At 35.9% G+C, this 17,079-nt stretch overlaps 1 protein-coding gene, 2 long non-coding RNA genes and 1 pseudogene across 3 annotated transcripts; 2 read left to right on the top strand and 2 right to left on the bottom strand.

The window, feature by feature from the left end:
* Positions 1-1,689: 1,689 nt before the first annotated feature.
* On the bottom strand, positions 1,690-4,163 carry LOC148907556 (uncharacterized). Its single transcript, XR_016120613.1, has 3 exons — positions 4,096-4,163; positions 3,939-4,004; positions 1,690-2,130 (listed from the first exon to the last, which is right to left on the bottom strand). It is a non-coding gene; the product is annotated as an uncharacterized LOC148907556 (long non-coding RNA).
* Positions 4,164-6,087: 1,924 nt separating this feature from the next.
* Positions 6,088-7,013, bottom strand: LOC148907555 (uncharacterized). Its single transcript, XR_016120703.1, has 3 exons — positions 6,921-7,013; positions 6,464-6,555; positions 6,088-6,164 (listed from the first exon to the last, which is right to left on the bottom strand). It is a non-coding gene; the product is annotated as an uncharacterized LOC148907555 (long non-coding RNA).
* Positions 7,014-9,509: 2,496 nt separating this feature from the next.
* Positions 9,510-12,379, top strand: LOC148907554 (uncharacterized; annotated as a pseudogene).
* A 532-nt stretch (positions 12,380-12,911) lies between these two features.
* On the top strand, positions 12,912-16,863 carry LOC148907553 (uncharacterized). Its single transcript, XM_089035655.1, has 8 exons — positions 12,912-13,100; positions 13,622-13,779; positions 13,905-14,022; positions 14,522-14,593; positions 14,862-14,945; positions 15,535-15,638; positions 15,747-15,862; positions 16,269-16,863. Exons 1-8 carry the CDS (start codon positions 13,088-13,090, stop codon positions 16,384-16,386), a joined length of 783 nt encoding a protein of 260 aa, XP_088891781.1. The 5' UTR covers positions 12,912-13,087; the 3' UTR covers positions 16,387-16,863.
* The last annotated feature ends 216 nt before the right edge of the window (positions 16,864-17,079 follow it).

Below are 17,079 nucleotides of genomic sequence, written 5' to 3'. Positions count from 1 at the left end.
CAATTGTCATTCTAGCAAATCGTGAAAACCTGAACTCGTGAAAACCTGAACTCGTGAAAACCTGAACTCGTGAAAACCTGAACTCGTGAAATTAATCCTGCAGCGTGGAATTGTGAAATCATTGACTGACTGAACTCTGAATAAACTGATAATCTAGAACTTGAACGTCACGCATCTTGACTATAGTCCTCGGGATAATCTAGAACCACTACACTGGCCATCAATCCAGTTCCAAGCCGCCAGATTCAAGTTGTTCCTGAAAAGCCATTCTGTTTCACAGAATGTACTCACACAACAGGAGAAATTCAATTTTGGAGCCCTATTCAGTGGATGTTCCATCAAGTTGGTCCGCATTTCTTTCATCAACACCGACGGAATTCAAGCTCGAGTTCTAGCTCTTAAAATAGTGTTTTCTTTTCGGTCTAAAATGACTAAAGCCATTGGTTAAGCTTTGGAATTATTATTTTATCTAGATCTGCTTGTAAAAGGCTCTAAAGTTTGGCTTCTTCTCGCTTTGAAATAAAAAATTTTCAACTTGAATTTCGTGTTTGAAGGCATGTATGAAACTCGCAATTTGATTGGTTAAGCGTCTTCTTTCGCGCAATCTGATTGGTTATTGCAAATGCACAAGTATGTAGGGAGAATTAGTATTTAAAACTTTGAATTAAATTCTTCTGTTTCATTCAATTGTGTTTCGTTATTTTTGTTGTTGAAGAAAATAATTTTATAAAACAAATAAAATACATTTACTGTGTTTGCACAGGCAAACCACCTGCAAATCGCCTGCGGCTTGTGTTTGCACTGATCTGCTCTCGAATTTTTCCAACAACATCTCAGTTTGCAGTAGCCTGTGCAAACACAGTAAATGTATTTTATTTGTTAAAAATTAATTTTTTACAAGGAAGATATATTAAAGATAAAGTTGAGACTTACAATATTGTACCATCCTGTTTGAAAGAATTTCTGTATGGTGGCAAACTTATGCCCAATGGAACCAATTTCTCTGAAAATTGCAGGCACAGTTCAACATTTTCAATGCTTGGGGGCTCAGATTTCATGAAGAAGTATACCTATTAAAAGAACAAAGTAAATAAACTTAACTGTAAAACTATAGATATTTTTATAATATTATTGAAGATTCACATTTTCTTTTCAAATACATTAGTTTAATAATCACAATTTGTGAATATTTGTTACCTAAATATAAGTATATTTAGTTATTTATATTTATATTTTATCATTTCTACTATTCAATTTCAAATGGCTGTTTAAAATTATTAATAATAATAGCCATTTCAAACTGAATATTTTTAACCAGTATATTGCAAGATTCGTAGTTCCAGAAATTATCCATACCACACCCAAAGATTTTCGAATTTCCACGGGGTGGGAGGGTCAAAATAATTAAAATATGAAATTTCCAGGGGTGGGGGTTGGGGGATCTAACAAGAAAATTCCTTCCGTTGGGGGGAGGGGGTATAGATAATTCCTGGAATTACGCAATACTAGAAGAAAAGGATGTGCTTTTTCTGATAAAAGTGCACCATATTTCACACTTGAACAATATAAAAAAATACATTTCTTGCACAAAAATATTGTTTTATAATATTTAAATATATATCAGAAATATGTAAAGAACATTTCTTTCAAATCATGCATTAATGTCGTTATAAAAATTAAAATGTCATAAAAAGTATTTAAATAGATATAAAGGATTGGAAACTTGTATTGATATCGGAAAAATATGTACATTCGGAACTCTACATTATAATTACAATAACATGAGCTAGGAGCCTAATATAATTTTTGTTGTATTATTTATACTGTTTCAAAGTTTCCCAATGATTTTTACAAACTTAAACAAGATTTCAAGGTCATTGCAAAACTTGCATAATAAGAAATGGATACCACAACCATGGTAAAATATAATACAACTTCCTTGGTAAAATGTTCATTTCACTGTTCTGAAATGAGCTTGTATCTAAATGGTTGTGCAAATTATATAATTATGTACATCTAACAGTCAATATCTTGAATTAATCCTTTCTTGACTTTCTTTTTGGTGCTTTTCTGGGGGACTTCGACTTTGACCGCGTTACCCTGCCAATCACATTGTCTCTTGTTCTTTTCCTTAAACAGAAAGAGCTTATGTTATCAAGATACTGCTACATTAAAAAAGATTATCATATACATAACTAATTTATTTGGGTGAAATCCAAAAAGAGCACTAGTGTGTGTGTGTGTGTGTGGGGGGGGGGGGGGGGGGGGGTGGGGGGTCACATGACGGTTCTTGTAAACCTCGTACAGCTCGGGTTATTAGTACTCTTTATTTTATGACATTTCTTCTCAGTTTCTTGAAGTGCACCTAAAACCTTCAGGATCTCCTTGTGATGTATAAGTCCTTTGAACATGACTAAGGATGCCGTTTTCCATTTGGTGTTACACTTTTTTCTTGTCAAGATATTTAATATTGGAGTTTGAAATTGATGACGTCATTACAGGGATATAAGAGAAATACAAATCATACAAGGAATATCTTCCTGAAAATTAGCTTAACTCAGTTGAAACTTTACTCTTATAATGTACCAGGGACAACCATGGAAACTACTTTGTACACAGGCTCCTTCTCAAGAAAGAGTAAAAATCCTCAATTTCTGGCTTTTTCAACTAAACTTCTATCAAAAATCCAACGTAGACCACAGATTAGTTGAATGGGGAAAAAGATCATAGCACGACAAAGTCATGACTTAACCAACAGCTGGTAAAAATGAGGATTTGGAGTTTCTCTTGAGGAGCCTAGATACTAAGTAGTTTCCATGGCAAACACACCAAATTGTTTGTTATCCCAGGAACATAATTAAAAAGGTTCAATTGATTTGATCTTTTCTAGTAAGGTATTTTTCCTTTCATGGTTTGTGTTTCTCCTAGACCCATATGATGTAATACATACAATACGAGTGGCCGATCTGTATACGATATACAACCATGAGCCGGAGGCGAGTGATTTTATATCGTATACAGATCAGACACTCATATTGCATATTACTTATGAAGCATCTAGATTAATTCTCTCAGGTTTTAAAGAAATTTTAACAATAAAAGTCAATAATAACAAGAAAATCCAAGTTGAAGTTTATGCAAGTGAACAGAATTTTGCAGATATACAACTCTCTTCATGATTATGATTATCTATTGTATTTCCTTCATGAATTATTAAAGTGCTACTACGACGAAAATCGCTCAAACTTGGATTCAGCTGAAACTTCCTAAAAATACTCTTTAAAGGTCCAATAATCACTGTATGAAGTGTTTTCTCGATATTCAGGACGAAAGTATGATATTTTTACGATTATTTTTTGGAGTCTGTGACGTCATACACTCAACATCAAACATTGCTACATATATTTCTTTGTATATAAATCCTTAATTTATTTCATTCCTATGAAGCCCAAAGGGTGGCTAATGTGCTTATTTCACATTACTTGTGACTATAATTTATATTTTGGGGTGTTTGGGTATTTCTTTCTCCCTTTACTACTGATATTTTGATCATAAACTACAAAGAAATGTATGGAGCGATGTTCGATGTTGAGTGTATGACGTCACAGACTCCAAAAAATAATCGTAAAAATATCATACTTTCGTCCTGAATATTGAGAAAACACTTCATACAGTGATTATTGGACCTTTAAAGAGTATTCTTAGGAAGTTTCAGCTGAATCCAAGTTTGAGCGATTTTCGTCGTAGTAGCACTTTAAATGAGTTTATAAGACATCATCAATTTCGAACTCCATTATTAAATATGTTGACAAAAAAAAGATATCATCAAATGGAAATTGCATTCTTGCTTTTTTTCAAAGGGCTTTGATATCACAAAAAGATCCTGTAGAGGTTTGGTGCACTTTAAATTTCTCCCAGGTGAAATTAAAGGAGCTTACCTGCCAGTCCTCCGTACTGGAGATGGACTTCTTGATGGCAAATGTTCAGGTGTTGACACAATATTTCTTTAAGTGAAAGACAGAAAAGGATATACATTAATATGACGTTTGTTCACAGTTCCTTAAATTCCTCCCAGGTGAAATTAAAGGAGCTTACCTGCCAGTCCTCCGTACTGGAGATGGACTTCTTGATGGCAAATGTTCAAGTGTTGACACAAGATTTCTTTAAGTGAAAGACAGAAAAGGATATACATTAATATGACGTTTGTTCACAGTTCCTTAAATTCCTCCCAGGTGAAATTAAAGGAGCTTACCTGCCAGTCCTCCGTACTGGAGATGGACTTCTTGATGGCAAATGTTCAAGTGTTGACACAAGATTTCTTTAAGTGAAAGACAGAAAAGGATATACATTAATATGACGTTTGTTCACAGTTCCTTAAATTCCTCCCAGGTGAAATTAAAGGAGCTTACCTGCCAGCCCTCTGCACTGGAGATGGACTCCTCGATGGTGAACGTTCAATTGTTGGCACAATATTTTTTTAGGTGAAAGACAGAAAATAATATACATCAATATGACGTTTGTTCACAGTTCCTTAAATTCCTCCCAGGTGAAATTAAAGGAGCTTACCTGCCAGCCCTCTGCACTGGAGATGGACTCCTCGATGGTGAACGTTCAATTGTTGGCACAATATTTCTTTAGGTGAAAGACAGAAAATAATATACATCAATATGACGTTTGTTCACAGTTCCTTAAATTCCTCCCAGGTGAAATTAAAGGAGCTTACCTGCCAGCCCTCTGCACTGGAGATGGACTCCTCGATGGTGAACGTTCAATTGTTGGCACAATATTTCTTTAGGTGAAAGACAGAAAATAATATACATTAATATGACGTTTGTTCACAGTTCCTTAAATTCCTCCCAGGTGAAATTAAAGGAGCTTACCTGCCAGTCCTCTGCACTGGAGATGGACTCCTCGATGGCGAACGTTCAATTGTTGGCACAATATTTCTTTAGGTGAAAGACAGAAAATAATATACATTAATATGACGTTTGTTCACAGTTCCTTAAATTCCTCCCAGGTGAAATTAAAGGAGCTTACCTGCCAGTCCTCTGCACTGGAGATGGACTCCTCGATGGCGAACGTTCAATTGTTGGCACAATATTTCTATAAGTGAAAGACAGAAAATAATATACATTGATACGAAATTTTTTCACAGTGCATTTCATCGTATGATTTTACTATTGATGAAATTTCCATATTTATCCTTGTCTGAAAAGTCGTAATCTAGTGCTATTGTCGTATTAAACAAAAGTAACTACAGTACACTCCTAATACATGTGGTATACAAGTCAATACCTGCACATGCACTTTACCTTGGTTGCCTCTGCACAGCCCACATTACAGGGTTTCTTGGCTTACATCTGGTAGATGGAAGGCCACGAACCCTTGAAACTCGTGGCCTTTCAGACCTTTGAGTTTCAACTTTACTTTGCAGTCTTTCCATAAGTGAGTCTGCTTCTTCAGATCTCCAAGCAGGGTGCCTGACGACCCACTTTCCACTGTCTTCCCGAATCCCATTTTCCTCATCACTGACATACTCATAATTTAGTTGCTTAATGAGGTTGAGACCTTCCCCATCTGCAACTTTACATCTTGCAGTGAAAAGCTGTAAGAATTAATAACTTGTTTCAGTTACAAAGATGTTATAATGATATTAAGCTGACTACAATACATTGACACAAAACAATTTTTTCTTATGACCACCAACAGTGTAAAACACTGAACCACCTGGGGAGTTAGGAAAACCTGGGAGTCAAGGAGAAAACTTTCATGGCAAGGGAGAGAGTTGTTATAAAACAACTTCAACTCACAGTTCTTTTATCCTGCTCAAACATGGACCACAGTGTTGAGAGGTAAGCAGTAAACCCATGTCACCAATTTCAATGTGTGTTACCCAATTAATCCTTAACTAAATTTAGCTTTTCTATTTTTTCTTTAATTTTCAAAATGCAAAAATAAGTTTAATAAACAAAAATCAACAACAACAAAACAAGAGTAACCTTTTCAGTTTTCATACAGTATAAATGCTTTGCTTTGCTTTCTTACCCTCTTCCTCCTGGAACGCAGTTTGTTGTCTGATTTTAACTGCTGTGTTCTTTCTTCATTTTCAGGAAGACTCTGTAAATACAGCTTCCTCTTTGTCTCATAGTACCTCCCCACAGCTTCTATATCAATGAATGCAGTATATCAATGTTAGTGAAAGTTTAAAGTTATAATCCAAAGTGGATAAGTATCCTCATTTCTCATTCAATTGTGCATTCCAGCTAGTGAAAAATTCAATCAGTAAAACTAGAATGGATTTTATATCAGTTACAATAGTACATTTTTCAATAAGTAAATACCATGGGAATAGGAAACTTGAAAAATTATAGAATTAAGTTACCTAATACAAGGAAACTTTCTGGAAATGGCATTTGCAGGTAAACTCAATTTTAAAACCCCTTTTAGAGTCATGCATACTTACTTTTCACAAGTCTAGTATGATACCCCTTGTCAGCTTTCATCATCTGGTCTTCTAGCCTTTGCCGGACTGACAAGTTGTGGGCAGAAAGTATACTATGGAACATCAGAAAATCAATAGAGTATTAGGTTTTATTCTATCTTTTATTCTTATTTTCAACTGTGTTTCAACAGCGAAGCGTGGGGGAGGGAGTGGGGATGCCTAGTCACCCAGTGTAATAGAGCACATGTGATGTTGGGAGAACTAAAAGAAATCAAGAACCGTGGGCGATTTTAAAACGATTAAGGAAACTTTAGAACTTTATTGATGAATAAAAGAATACGAAAAAAGAAAAACCATATAACCTTTTGTCCTCATAGGGTTTTAAAAGTTATTTGCTTCTTGGTTAACAAAAGCCCCCAAAGTCGTCCACAATACTAGAGTGTGTACTATCTAAGCTATACTATAAATAAAATGTTACCTCTCCTCAGGCTTGTATTGGTCATCTTCTTCAAGCCCATTATGCAGAAGATGCACATCACTCTAGAGAAAATAAATGTTTGATGAGTGTAATAGCATATAATGATACAGTAACTCCTATCATTAGTTGACGCCCTCGGAAGTTAAACAATAGTCAAAAATTTAAAGAATGTTTGAAATGCAAACTGATAGTTGCCCGCCTTCCCTGGATCACCACCATGTTGGAAATATTTACGCCATATGTCTTCTTAAAATACTAATAAACCAGAAAAACTTGCCGATATTTCAAACGGTATCCTTTGATTTTCTTCTTCCTCTGTCGCCGTACCGCTGGTGAGAATCTTTTCGTTTATTTCATCAATCTGGCCCGATATTTGGGCAACCGACTCTGCAAGCTTGTTGTGGGCGTTCTCTAACGCTTCCAAGGACTTTCTCTGCCCTCTCATTTGCACTGATATTTCATTCAAAGAAATCAAACATCTTGTCAATTTCTTGCGAAGTAACATTAACCGTAGTATCTCGACGTCTAGATGTTAGCGGTGTTGTGTCGTTTCCTACCCTTGGACGGCCAGAATTCTGACCAGTATGGCCATTTTGACTACCATTAGGAGTGGTTCGTCCAATCTGACTACCACTTGGGGTGGTTCGTCCATTCTGGCTACCACTTGGGGTGGTTCAGCCATTCTGACTACCACTTGGGGTGGTTCGGCAATTCTGACTACCACTTGGAGTGGTTCGGCCATTCCGACTACCGTTTGAGGTTGAAAAGAAGGATGATGGACGTATTCCTGACATGGCTTAAATGATTAATTCTGAAAAGCAACAAAAACTAGTTTAAGAACTAAAGTAAGCAGTCGTAAAACTGATACAAACTTAAGCTTTTAAGTCTCTCGAAATACAAACTACACGTGGCTTTACTGTAGCTTGTTTGGCTATACAACGCTCGTTAGATTTGTCCAAATATCGATTAATAACCTTAACACTTGTTACACTAAACACGCGCCAATAAAAAAGAGTAACCTTCATACCTGTATCGTTTTCAACATTTGGCGTTACGAAAACTTTAAGACAAGAAATCCAAAAGAGCAAGAGGTCAGTTAACCGCCCAGTTCTTCTTATACTACAGGCAATGCCAGGCACACAATCTAAAGATGGATCAAATGTCGAGACAAGTCACGTGCTTCGTAATCTTCTCGAATGATTGGATGATTTTTTCAAATTAACATTTTCGGAATATTATCGGGTGCGACGAGCCTTTTGCGAATTTTTGACAAGCATAACGAAAATCATACGAAATAGCAGGGCGGGAAATAGCTACGAAATAGCTCCGAACCACGACACTTAATATACTGGAAAGAATCAATATGGCATCGTCAAGAAAGATATGTTCATCTTGTAAGAAAAATTTCAGCAGGTTAGCTTATTATCTGCATCTTCCTTGTTCATTGCCAACTGAGTCCGCACCATCGGGAAAAAGTTCAAGAGCCTATGTGTTTTGTGACCACTGCAACCAGCGTGTCGCGAGACCGACTTACTATGAACATCAACGAAACTTGAAGAAATGTGCGACTCCTGATGACAGACAGAGGGGCAGGGCAAGTATGGAAGTTAGTGAAGTCTCCGGCCTGGAATGTACTGGAAGAGAAGTGATAGATGAAGACTGCCGTGATGATTTAGAAGATCAGGAAGATTTCGGCGAAGAAGATCAAGTTTTCTTTAGTGAGTCAGAATGTGACAATGATGACAACGACTCTATGTCAGATCAAGACATGAGCAATGTAAGTTTAGTAAGCTATCTAGTTGAGGGCATATCATTCAAGAAAGATGAAATGTATATTATTGTAGTTTTAGATAAGTTTAATGATCAATTTAAACTAATATTTTTAATAAATTTAATTTAAGCTTCAAATATAAACCTCCTTTTCAGTTTTATCCAAATTTCTTTTCTCATGATCAATATATTGTAAAGCGTTGTTGAAGCCAGGTGATATTGACGTTATATAAAATACTCTTTATTATTATTACTATTATTATTATTATTATTATTATTATTATTATTAAAGCAATCGTGTTCCTTGCGGGCTGAGGCTCCGTCTTAGAGAAAACAGGGGAAGGTCTAGTTTAGTTTTTAAGCTTACAGTATTTCCACAAAATTTTCGTGACTCCATCCCTGATATATATATTGATATATATTATATATATTAATGAATATTGATATATATTGTGTGGAGCATAAAAATGTTCTCCCCTCTAATGAAATTAAAATGAAACAAAATTAAATCCACTCACTTTAGTTATGAAGGAAAAGTTATTGTGGAATTTTAAAGTATGATTGATCTACATGTATATATAGTGACTTTGCATTGGTCATGGTTTTATTTGAGTAACTACCCATCTGCCTATTTAATTTGTTGTCTAGTATCTTTACTTTATTTCATTCACCTTGAACAAACTCTTTTTCAATCTATAGATAAACTTGGATAATGCCTCTCAAGAAAGGGAAGAGGATGATGAGAGTGAGGAAGTTATTTCAGATGGTGATGATATGGAAGAAATGAATGATCAGTCTGCAGGCCAACCTGTGTTGTCATCAGAGTCCAAAGTCCTTTTTATGTTTATTCTTCTATGGCAAACAATGTACAAGGTGTCTGACAATGGTATTACTGTCCTTTTAAATTTTTTGAAACGGTTTTTAACATTACTAGGTACGCTGGCCAAGATAGAAGTCCTAGTAAATTTCGCCAAATCCATACCAAGTACCCTGTATATGGCAACAATGGCTTTTGGCTTCATGCAAGATGAATTTGAGAAGTTTGTGGTTTGCCCAAAATGTATGACTATTTATGAGTTTGATAAGTGCATAATTAAAAGAAGCAATGGCAATGTAGTATCCAAAAAATGTACTCATGTGAAATATCCAAATCACCCCCAGAAGCGGAGGCGAGTAGAATGTGGTACTATATTAATGAAAAAAGTTAGATCAAAATCTGGTTCCCTTTACCTCTCGCCCAAGAAAGTATATTGTTTCAAGCCACTGGTTTCTTCCTTGAAGTCATTATTATCAAGGCCTGGTTTTACAGAAAAGTGTGAACAATGGCGGAACTGGAACATTGAAGAGGATAGAATGGGGGATGTATATGAAGGGAAAATCTGGAAGGAATTTCTTGATTCTGATGGGAAGGACTACTTTTCTAAGATTGGAAATTTGGCAGTGATGATGAATGTGGATTGGTTTCAGCCATACAAACATACAAAATACAGCTGTGGAGTCACATATTTAGTGATAATGAATCTTCCTCGTGAAGAAAGATTTAAATTTGAAAATGTATTAGTGGTTGGCATCATTCCAGGTCCACATGAGCCCAAAGGGAACATCAACTCATTTCTTCAGCCCTTTGTGAGTGAGTTAACTGATTTATGGGACGGTGTTATTTTCAATGAGAGGATTATTTCAGGTGGGATCAGGAAAATTAAAGTTGCACTACTAGCCATTTGCTGTGATGTTCCTGCTGCAAGAAAGTGTGGAGGCCTGGACACTCAGCAACAAAAGGTGAGAATGATTGTTCATGCATGATTGCAATAGGCTGGGAAAAATCATGGAAATTAGCTGTAAGACTGTAAATTGTTAATGAGTTCATATCAATCAGGGTGAAATTTGCATGTCAATATTACAATGGTAGCTATTTATGATGGTAATAGGACTGAGCGTCGTCCAATTTGGTCTGCAATCATACAAGTGATTAACAAGATCAGAGTCCAATTTGTTAACCACAAGTATAATTACCAGACTGAATTGGACCACACTCAGTAAATGCCAGTTAAAACACAGTGAAAGAAAAATGTTGCTACTGTACTTTCTTACACATATTATTTTTTATTTGCTTTCCATACTTATAGAGTAGTTTCCATTAACCCATGAAACACACTTTGGTTCAATTGTGTTCTTTTGACTTTCACACACTTTAATCAATACACTTTGTTTCATGGGTTAATGAAAACCACTCTAACAACAATGGACAAACAATGTTATTTTTGTAGGCTGCAGCCGATGTTTTAAGTCCTTTCCTCGAGACGGCTTTGGTTCGAAACCTGATTTTTCTGGCTTTGATAAGGATCAGTGGGAAAAAAGAACCAATGACGTACATCGTGCGTATGCTGAGCAAACCCTTTCTGCCAACTGTCCAACAAGGTTTAAGGCTCTTGTACGCAATACAAGTGCAAAGTATACTGCGTTATTGCAATTACCATACTATGATGCTATTCTTTTTGTGGTAATAGACCCTATGCACAACCTGTTTCTTGGGATTGCAAAGCACACGTTGAAAGTATGGATGGAAGAGGGAGTCCTTAATGAGAAAGACTTTCAAATCCTACAGAGAAGAGTTAATGCTGTCGAACCACCATCTGAAGTAGGCAGAATACCTTCCAAAATCGCTACAGGTTTCAATGGTTTTACGGCAGACCAATGGAAAAACTGGGTTTGTTACTACTCAGTTTTTGCTTTGAAAGGTATTCTACCAAGCAAGCATTTTGCTGTTTGGACCCACTTTGTTGATGCATGTCGCCTCACATGCTGCTGGACCATCACATCAGAACAGTGCTCATTGGTGGAAACAAAGCTTATAGACTTCTGCAAAGCATTTGAAAGCCTCTATGGGAAGGATAAGTGCACTCCAAATATGCATTTGAGCTGCCACCTCTCAGAATGCATGAAAGATTATGGCCCTGTATACTCATTTTGGTGCTTTTCTTTTGAAAGGTACAATGGTATTCTAGGGTCATTTCAGAAAGGAAGTCAGTCCATAGGCAAGTACAATTTTTTTCTAGAATTATTAACTGCTTCTTGCTCATTCAAGCTGAAATCTTTTAAGTATTTGATATTGAAGGGAGAATATTAAAATTGGTTTCTTTTGGAAATTGACTACAAAAGGTCATGAAATGGGGAAATAATGAGTGGTTATCCTGCCGGTATGGCTTGTAGTAATTCACAGCGTGAGGTCTGTAGGATTCCTACTGTTTCTACCAATGAGGAGCTTTATGTATATTTACGTCATGAAACCCTTGTCAATAAAAAAATACTTTCGTATCCGGCTTACTTTGTCATTGACTGCGGCATCTACAGCTCTGGAAAATTCAGCAATGGCAGCCAAAAAAAATTATAAGGGCAGAAGTCCAAACGTACTACGCTTTATTGAAAGCTGCGGCAATGATGTGGACATGAGAGGTCTAATTGCCCCAAATTTAGCCGCAGGGGCAAGGCTTGCCGCCAAGAATAGAACCGAAGCTCTGGATGAAAAAACTTCTAGGACTTACGAGTTGCGGCTCATAGCTCTCGAAGATTTCGCTCTAAGTAACGGGGACGATGCTGTTCTTTTTGGGCTAAACAAAAGGCCATTTTTGGCAGCAACAATACAGACGTTCATGCGTAAGTACAATGCTATGTATTACAACAAAAGATAAATGGGGTCAATCGCGGGTTGTGTTGTGTTAGTACTGGTATGGTCTTTGGTCTTATTGTTCCATACATGTGTGCAGCAGGATTCTTCTCGGAAAATGTTTTTGCATTGTTTTTAATAAAGCTAGGCCTTTTTAGACTTTTTTAGACTTTCTAGACTTTTTTTGCGTAAGTCTTATCATAACAAATGATATATTGTGTATGGTACTCTGATTCCCATAATGTTATCCGAACACGCGTACATAAGCTTAATTGATGGTTGAAATAGTCACAACGTGCCAGAATCTTTTTGCACAACTATTCTAAATAGTCTTATTAAGAAATTGGCACTAATTTTCAGCCGCCACTTATGATTATGGAGGATAAGCAACGTCAGAGTTAGCAGATTTATCCGAGTCGTCTGAAAACATCAGAACGGTACCTGGCTGGGATTCCAGTTATAACATGTTTAGAATAGCATCCCTTTAAGCATAATGTTCTTAACGTTAATTTGCACAATTATTCAAATATTTGTTGTAATAGAAATGCCGAGTGAAACCAAGGGGAAGAAGCTGGGAACACTGAAATGCAAAGGCCTCAAGCCTCCAGCAGTTAGAGGCCACGCAGCAGCATTTCGCTACTGGTTTGACTCATTTGGTCACTCCGGACCATATAGTCAAACCATAGAGAAAGACGGCAATGGGAATCAAAGAGTCATACCTCATGGAAACCCAATGAACTCATCTGGTAACTTTTTAGTGAATTGAATGTTTTTACCAATATCTTATTGTAAGGGACGAACCATTAGATTTTTGAGGGTGGGGGGGGGGGGGGGGTTAGAGGGAGGAGTTGGGCAAAAACCAAAAAAAAAAATCGAGCATGACTTTAAAGAAAGAAAAAAAAATCGAGTATAGGTAAAATGCCGAAAAAAATATTCATGCAAGCTCCAAAAAAATTCCTGCTCAGCAATGAAGGGTAAAAAAATTCCTGCACAAAATAAATTGACCAGCCCCCCCCCCCCCCCCTTCAAGATTCTAATGGTCCGTCCCTAAACAGAACTGGAATGTGTACCCTCATTATGAATAGCTTAATATTTCATACTATAATCTTTTCTGAGGGGTTTCCCTCAAATTTTTTATCATCAAATACTAAGTGTGAAGCAAATGAATTTCCACCCTAAAGTATCCCTGAGTTAATCCCTGCTTGTTCTTTGCCCACCATTCCTCATCCTCCAGGTTGTTCAAATTAACTATAATTCCTTTTTCCAGATGTGAAGCAAACCATCAGACAGCTCATTAAAAGGTCACTTAGGCCATCAACTAGAGACTCAAGCCGTGGGAGGGTGCCTTATGAGCCAAAACAGGCACCTCCTTTCACCCTTGAGCAGATGTTGCGGATGCGCAACTACTGCTTGAAAACAGTTGAGGTATGCTCACGATATGGTTTTCCATATGTATGTAAGACTATAATATAGTATGTATAATATGTCATTATTATTCTTATTATTACTATATTGCCTAAATTATTTCTGCTTTATTTTTTTATATCCAGGGTTTACGTGGCTTGTGGTTATGGACTATAACCTTGTTTTCATTTTCCTTATTCTTACGAGGGGAGGAACCTCTACGTTTGAAGATGAGACACATCAAATTACCTCCCAACTATTCAGGTACAATATTAATTTTACAAGTCAGGGAAAAATCATGTAGGATGAAAGGAAAACCAATACATGTACATCTACAGGTACAGGTACAGATCTGAAGCCAAAGGCCCAAATGTTCTATCAAATATTTTTGGCAGTAATTGGTTGTCTACGTCTTATGGTTTCCTTTAATCCTACTTAACTATCTATCTATTTATATACATATAAATTCACATATATTTTAAAAATAATGCTTTCTATGAAACACAAGAAAAAGTCTATATAGTACTACTTATATGCTGGTCAAAATGTCTTATATGTCTTTTATAAGTGTTTTTCTCTTTGGAGAAATGATCTTGCAATTGTATTTCATTCTCATCATCAAGAAAAACATATTTGCATGCATGATATAGTCAATTTAGAACACCCATTGGCATCATCTACATCATATTTTCTATTGACTTACTGGTTGTATTGACATATTGATTTTGAAATACTTCACATATATGCAACTGTTCTTGTCCAGTTGAATCAGGTAAATTGCCACAGCGATTGGAAGTGAAAATGCCGTGGTCAAAGGCAGATAAGAAAGCTAAAGGTAGGTGCAAAACATTTTATTCACTTTTTAACATATATTAGGGTTTGTATATTGGCAATGATTTTACATATTAAAAAAATGAGAGCCTGCTGGTTGTACAAAAGCACTAAACCACTGGATATCACTTACCCTGAGCAGGTAAAACAAATATAACTGTATAACTCTTATCTGGTGTGTTATGTACTCAATCCAGCCTTTGTACATGGGATCGGATAACACATATTTAAGAATAACATTTTCTAATGCATGTCATTAAAATATGTTTCAGGAGTAACACTTACACTGTGGGCTAACCCTCTAAAATCAGAGTTATGTCCAGTTACTGCTCTTTTAATATGGCTACTTGTTTCAGGTAAAATTATAATTTGATATTTAGTCTATATCATGTATGAAATGGCATATTATACTTTTCTTCCAGTATCATTTTATATTGAGGAAGGTGGCAGAGTCATCAACCATAAATTATTATACCAAGTTATTTTTAAATCTTAATTATATATGACTACCATACCATAGAGTTTCAGACAATTACTAGATTTTCACTGAAATAAAATATTATTGTTATTAATAGTTTTATTGCAATTTTTTTTGTGTGTGTGTGCATTCATATGTTCCTGCTGTCATGCCTAAAAATATGCTATGCTAGTATTCAGTTGCAATTGCAACTGGAATCCATCTAGGAGTGCATGGTAGTTTTGATCAGTTGTATGGCATTTCATTTCAACTGATGAGCATGTGGAAAACAAACTAAGGAAAAGGCTCCCTAAAATTTACAAAAAGAGTTGGGGATTTTATCCTTTATAGAAGGCTGAGAAATCACATTTCTTGACTTGCCTTCAGGAAGCTGAATAAAGATTGATTAAAATGCATTGGTTTCACAATAAAAAATGTATATATAATTTTATGGTAATGATATGTGTTTTTGATCATTCCTTTTACAGATGTAAGAAAAGGACTCCTTTTCCCCAGGGTTGCAAAGAACAACCGCAAGTTACATCCCAACTCTGCCCGAGGTGTAACATCGTACAGAAAAATTTTTTCTGAGGTAAATTATGTTATGTCAGCTTATCAAACATTTGCCGCTTACAGAACCTTTCTCCTTCAGTAAATAAATTGAACTAGTTAATTATGACATACGATATTTTCCTAATAGATGTGCCAAGCTCTTTTTGATAAGGAGTTCACAACCCACAGCATTAGACGTTCAGCTGCTATATGGGCTGCTCGATGTGGGGCAGATGACAGCACGATTAAAAGGGCAGGAAGATGGTAGGTTCCATATGATGTTATTACATACTGTTGAGTCTGCGATAACATATTGCTTTTGTCTTGGAATGATCCAAGTGGGGCATTTGTTTGTCAATAGAAAACCTGTTTTCTCATTTGGCTATTTGCATTATGCATCTGTGATATCTACTAATAATTTCACCTCCAAATCACCATTGAGTTGTTCCAAGTTTTATACAAACAATCAGCAAGGGAAATCAGTATTTATTCATAATCTAAGCTTCAGCTTTTTATTATAATTGTGCTTGCTTCATTTTGTCCCTAAAGATTAAGTGTCCCAGTCATTAAAAGTCCAAGAGCCTGGTTCACATACAAAAATACTGACCTAGGAAATGAAACTTTTATTTAACTTTACAACTATCCATGTATTTTCAAATTGACCTTTCAGGAAATCCAATAGCTTTGAGCTCTACACTCAAGATGCTAGAGCCCAAATGATAAAAGAGCACCATGATGGCTGCCCTGTATCAGATCATAAAATGTGGATGTTTAAGCCTCTACGCTAGTTAATCTGGCTTTATGCTATTCTTCAGCTGACTTCACTTTTTGATTTATGTTATAAATTATGTTTCTTGATTTCTAACTTCAATATTAATGTGTATACAAGTGCTATGTATCCAATATTTCAGTTCTTTAGCCCATATTTTTAACACGGATAATTTTTTCGAAAGGAGTCTTTTGTTAAATCCTGTTTTTAATAAAGGCACTAAACCCATGAAAAATCCTTACAGCCAGAAAAGAAAACGATGGTTTAGTGTATGTTTCATAGGTATAGTCACTTCGCTTTGAAGCATAAAACGTTAACCTTTTTGAACTTGAAAGTTGGAATGAGAATAGACCTTTTAGTTCCACTCGTTTTTCATGAATTAGAGGATTGATACAAATCACTTCTTTCTAGATTTGACTAGTTTGTAAATCTTTCCTGGTTTTACCTCTTGATATTTGCTATATATGTTTTGCAAATTAAAGTTGTGTTCTTTGTATATATTGTAAATGCATTTCCTTTGACTATAAATTGAAGTGTGGCTTCCATTTTTGCCTTTGTAGTTCCTCATTTGGCAGGTCCAGTCTTTAAGTGGAGGGCAATCTTCACCACCATTTTCCCAGATTTCTTTCACTTCCTCCAGTCTTTCAATGTTTCTTGGAATTTTTAATGATTGCAACCAAAATTCAACACTTTGGTACATTTGAGAACCATA

The sequence above is a fragment of the Actinia tenebrosa genome, unplaced genomic scaffold (genome assembly GCF_029948245.1).
Source record: "Actinia tenebrosa isolate PJP-AT-01 unplaced genomic scaffold, QUT_ActTen_1.0 PGA_scaffold3__52_contigs__length_22856419, whole genome shotgun sequence".
Taxonomy (NCBI): domain Eukaryota; kingdom Metazoa; phylum Cnidaria; class Anthozoa; order Actiniaria; family Actiniidae; genus Actinia; species Actinia tenebrosa.
The sequence above is the reverse complement of the archived record's forward strand: the minus strand, read 5'-3'. Positions and strand labels throughout refer to the sequence as shown.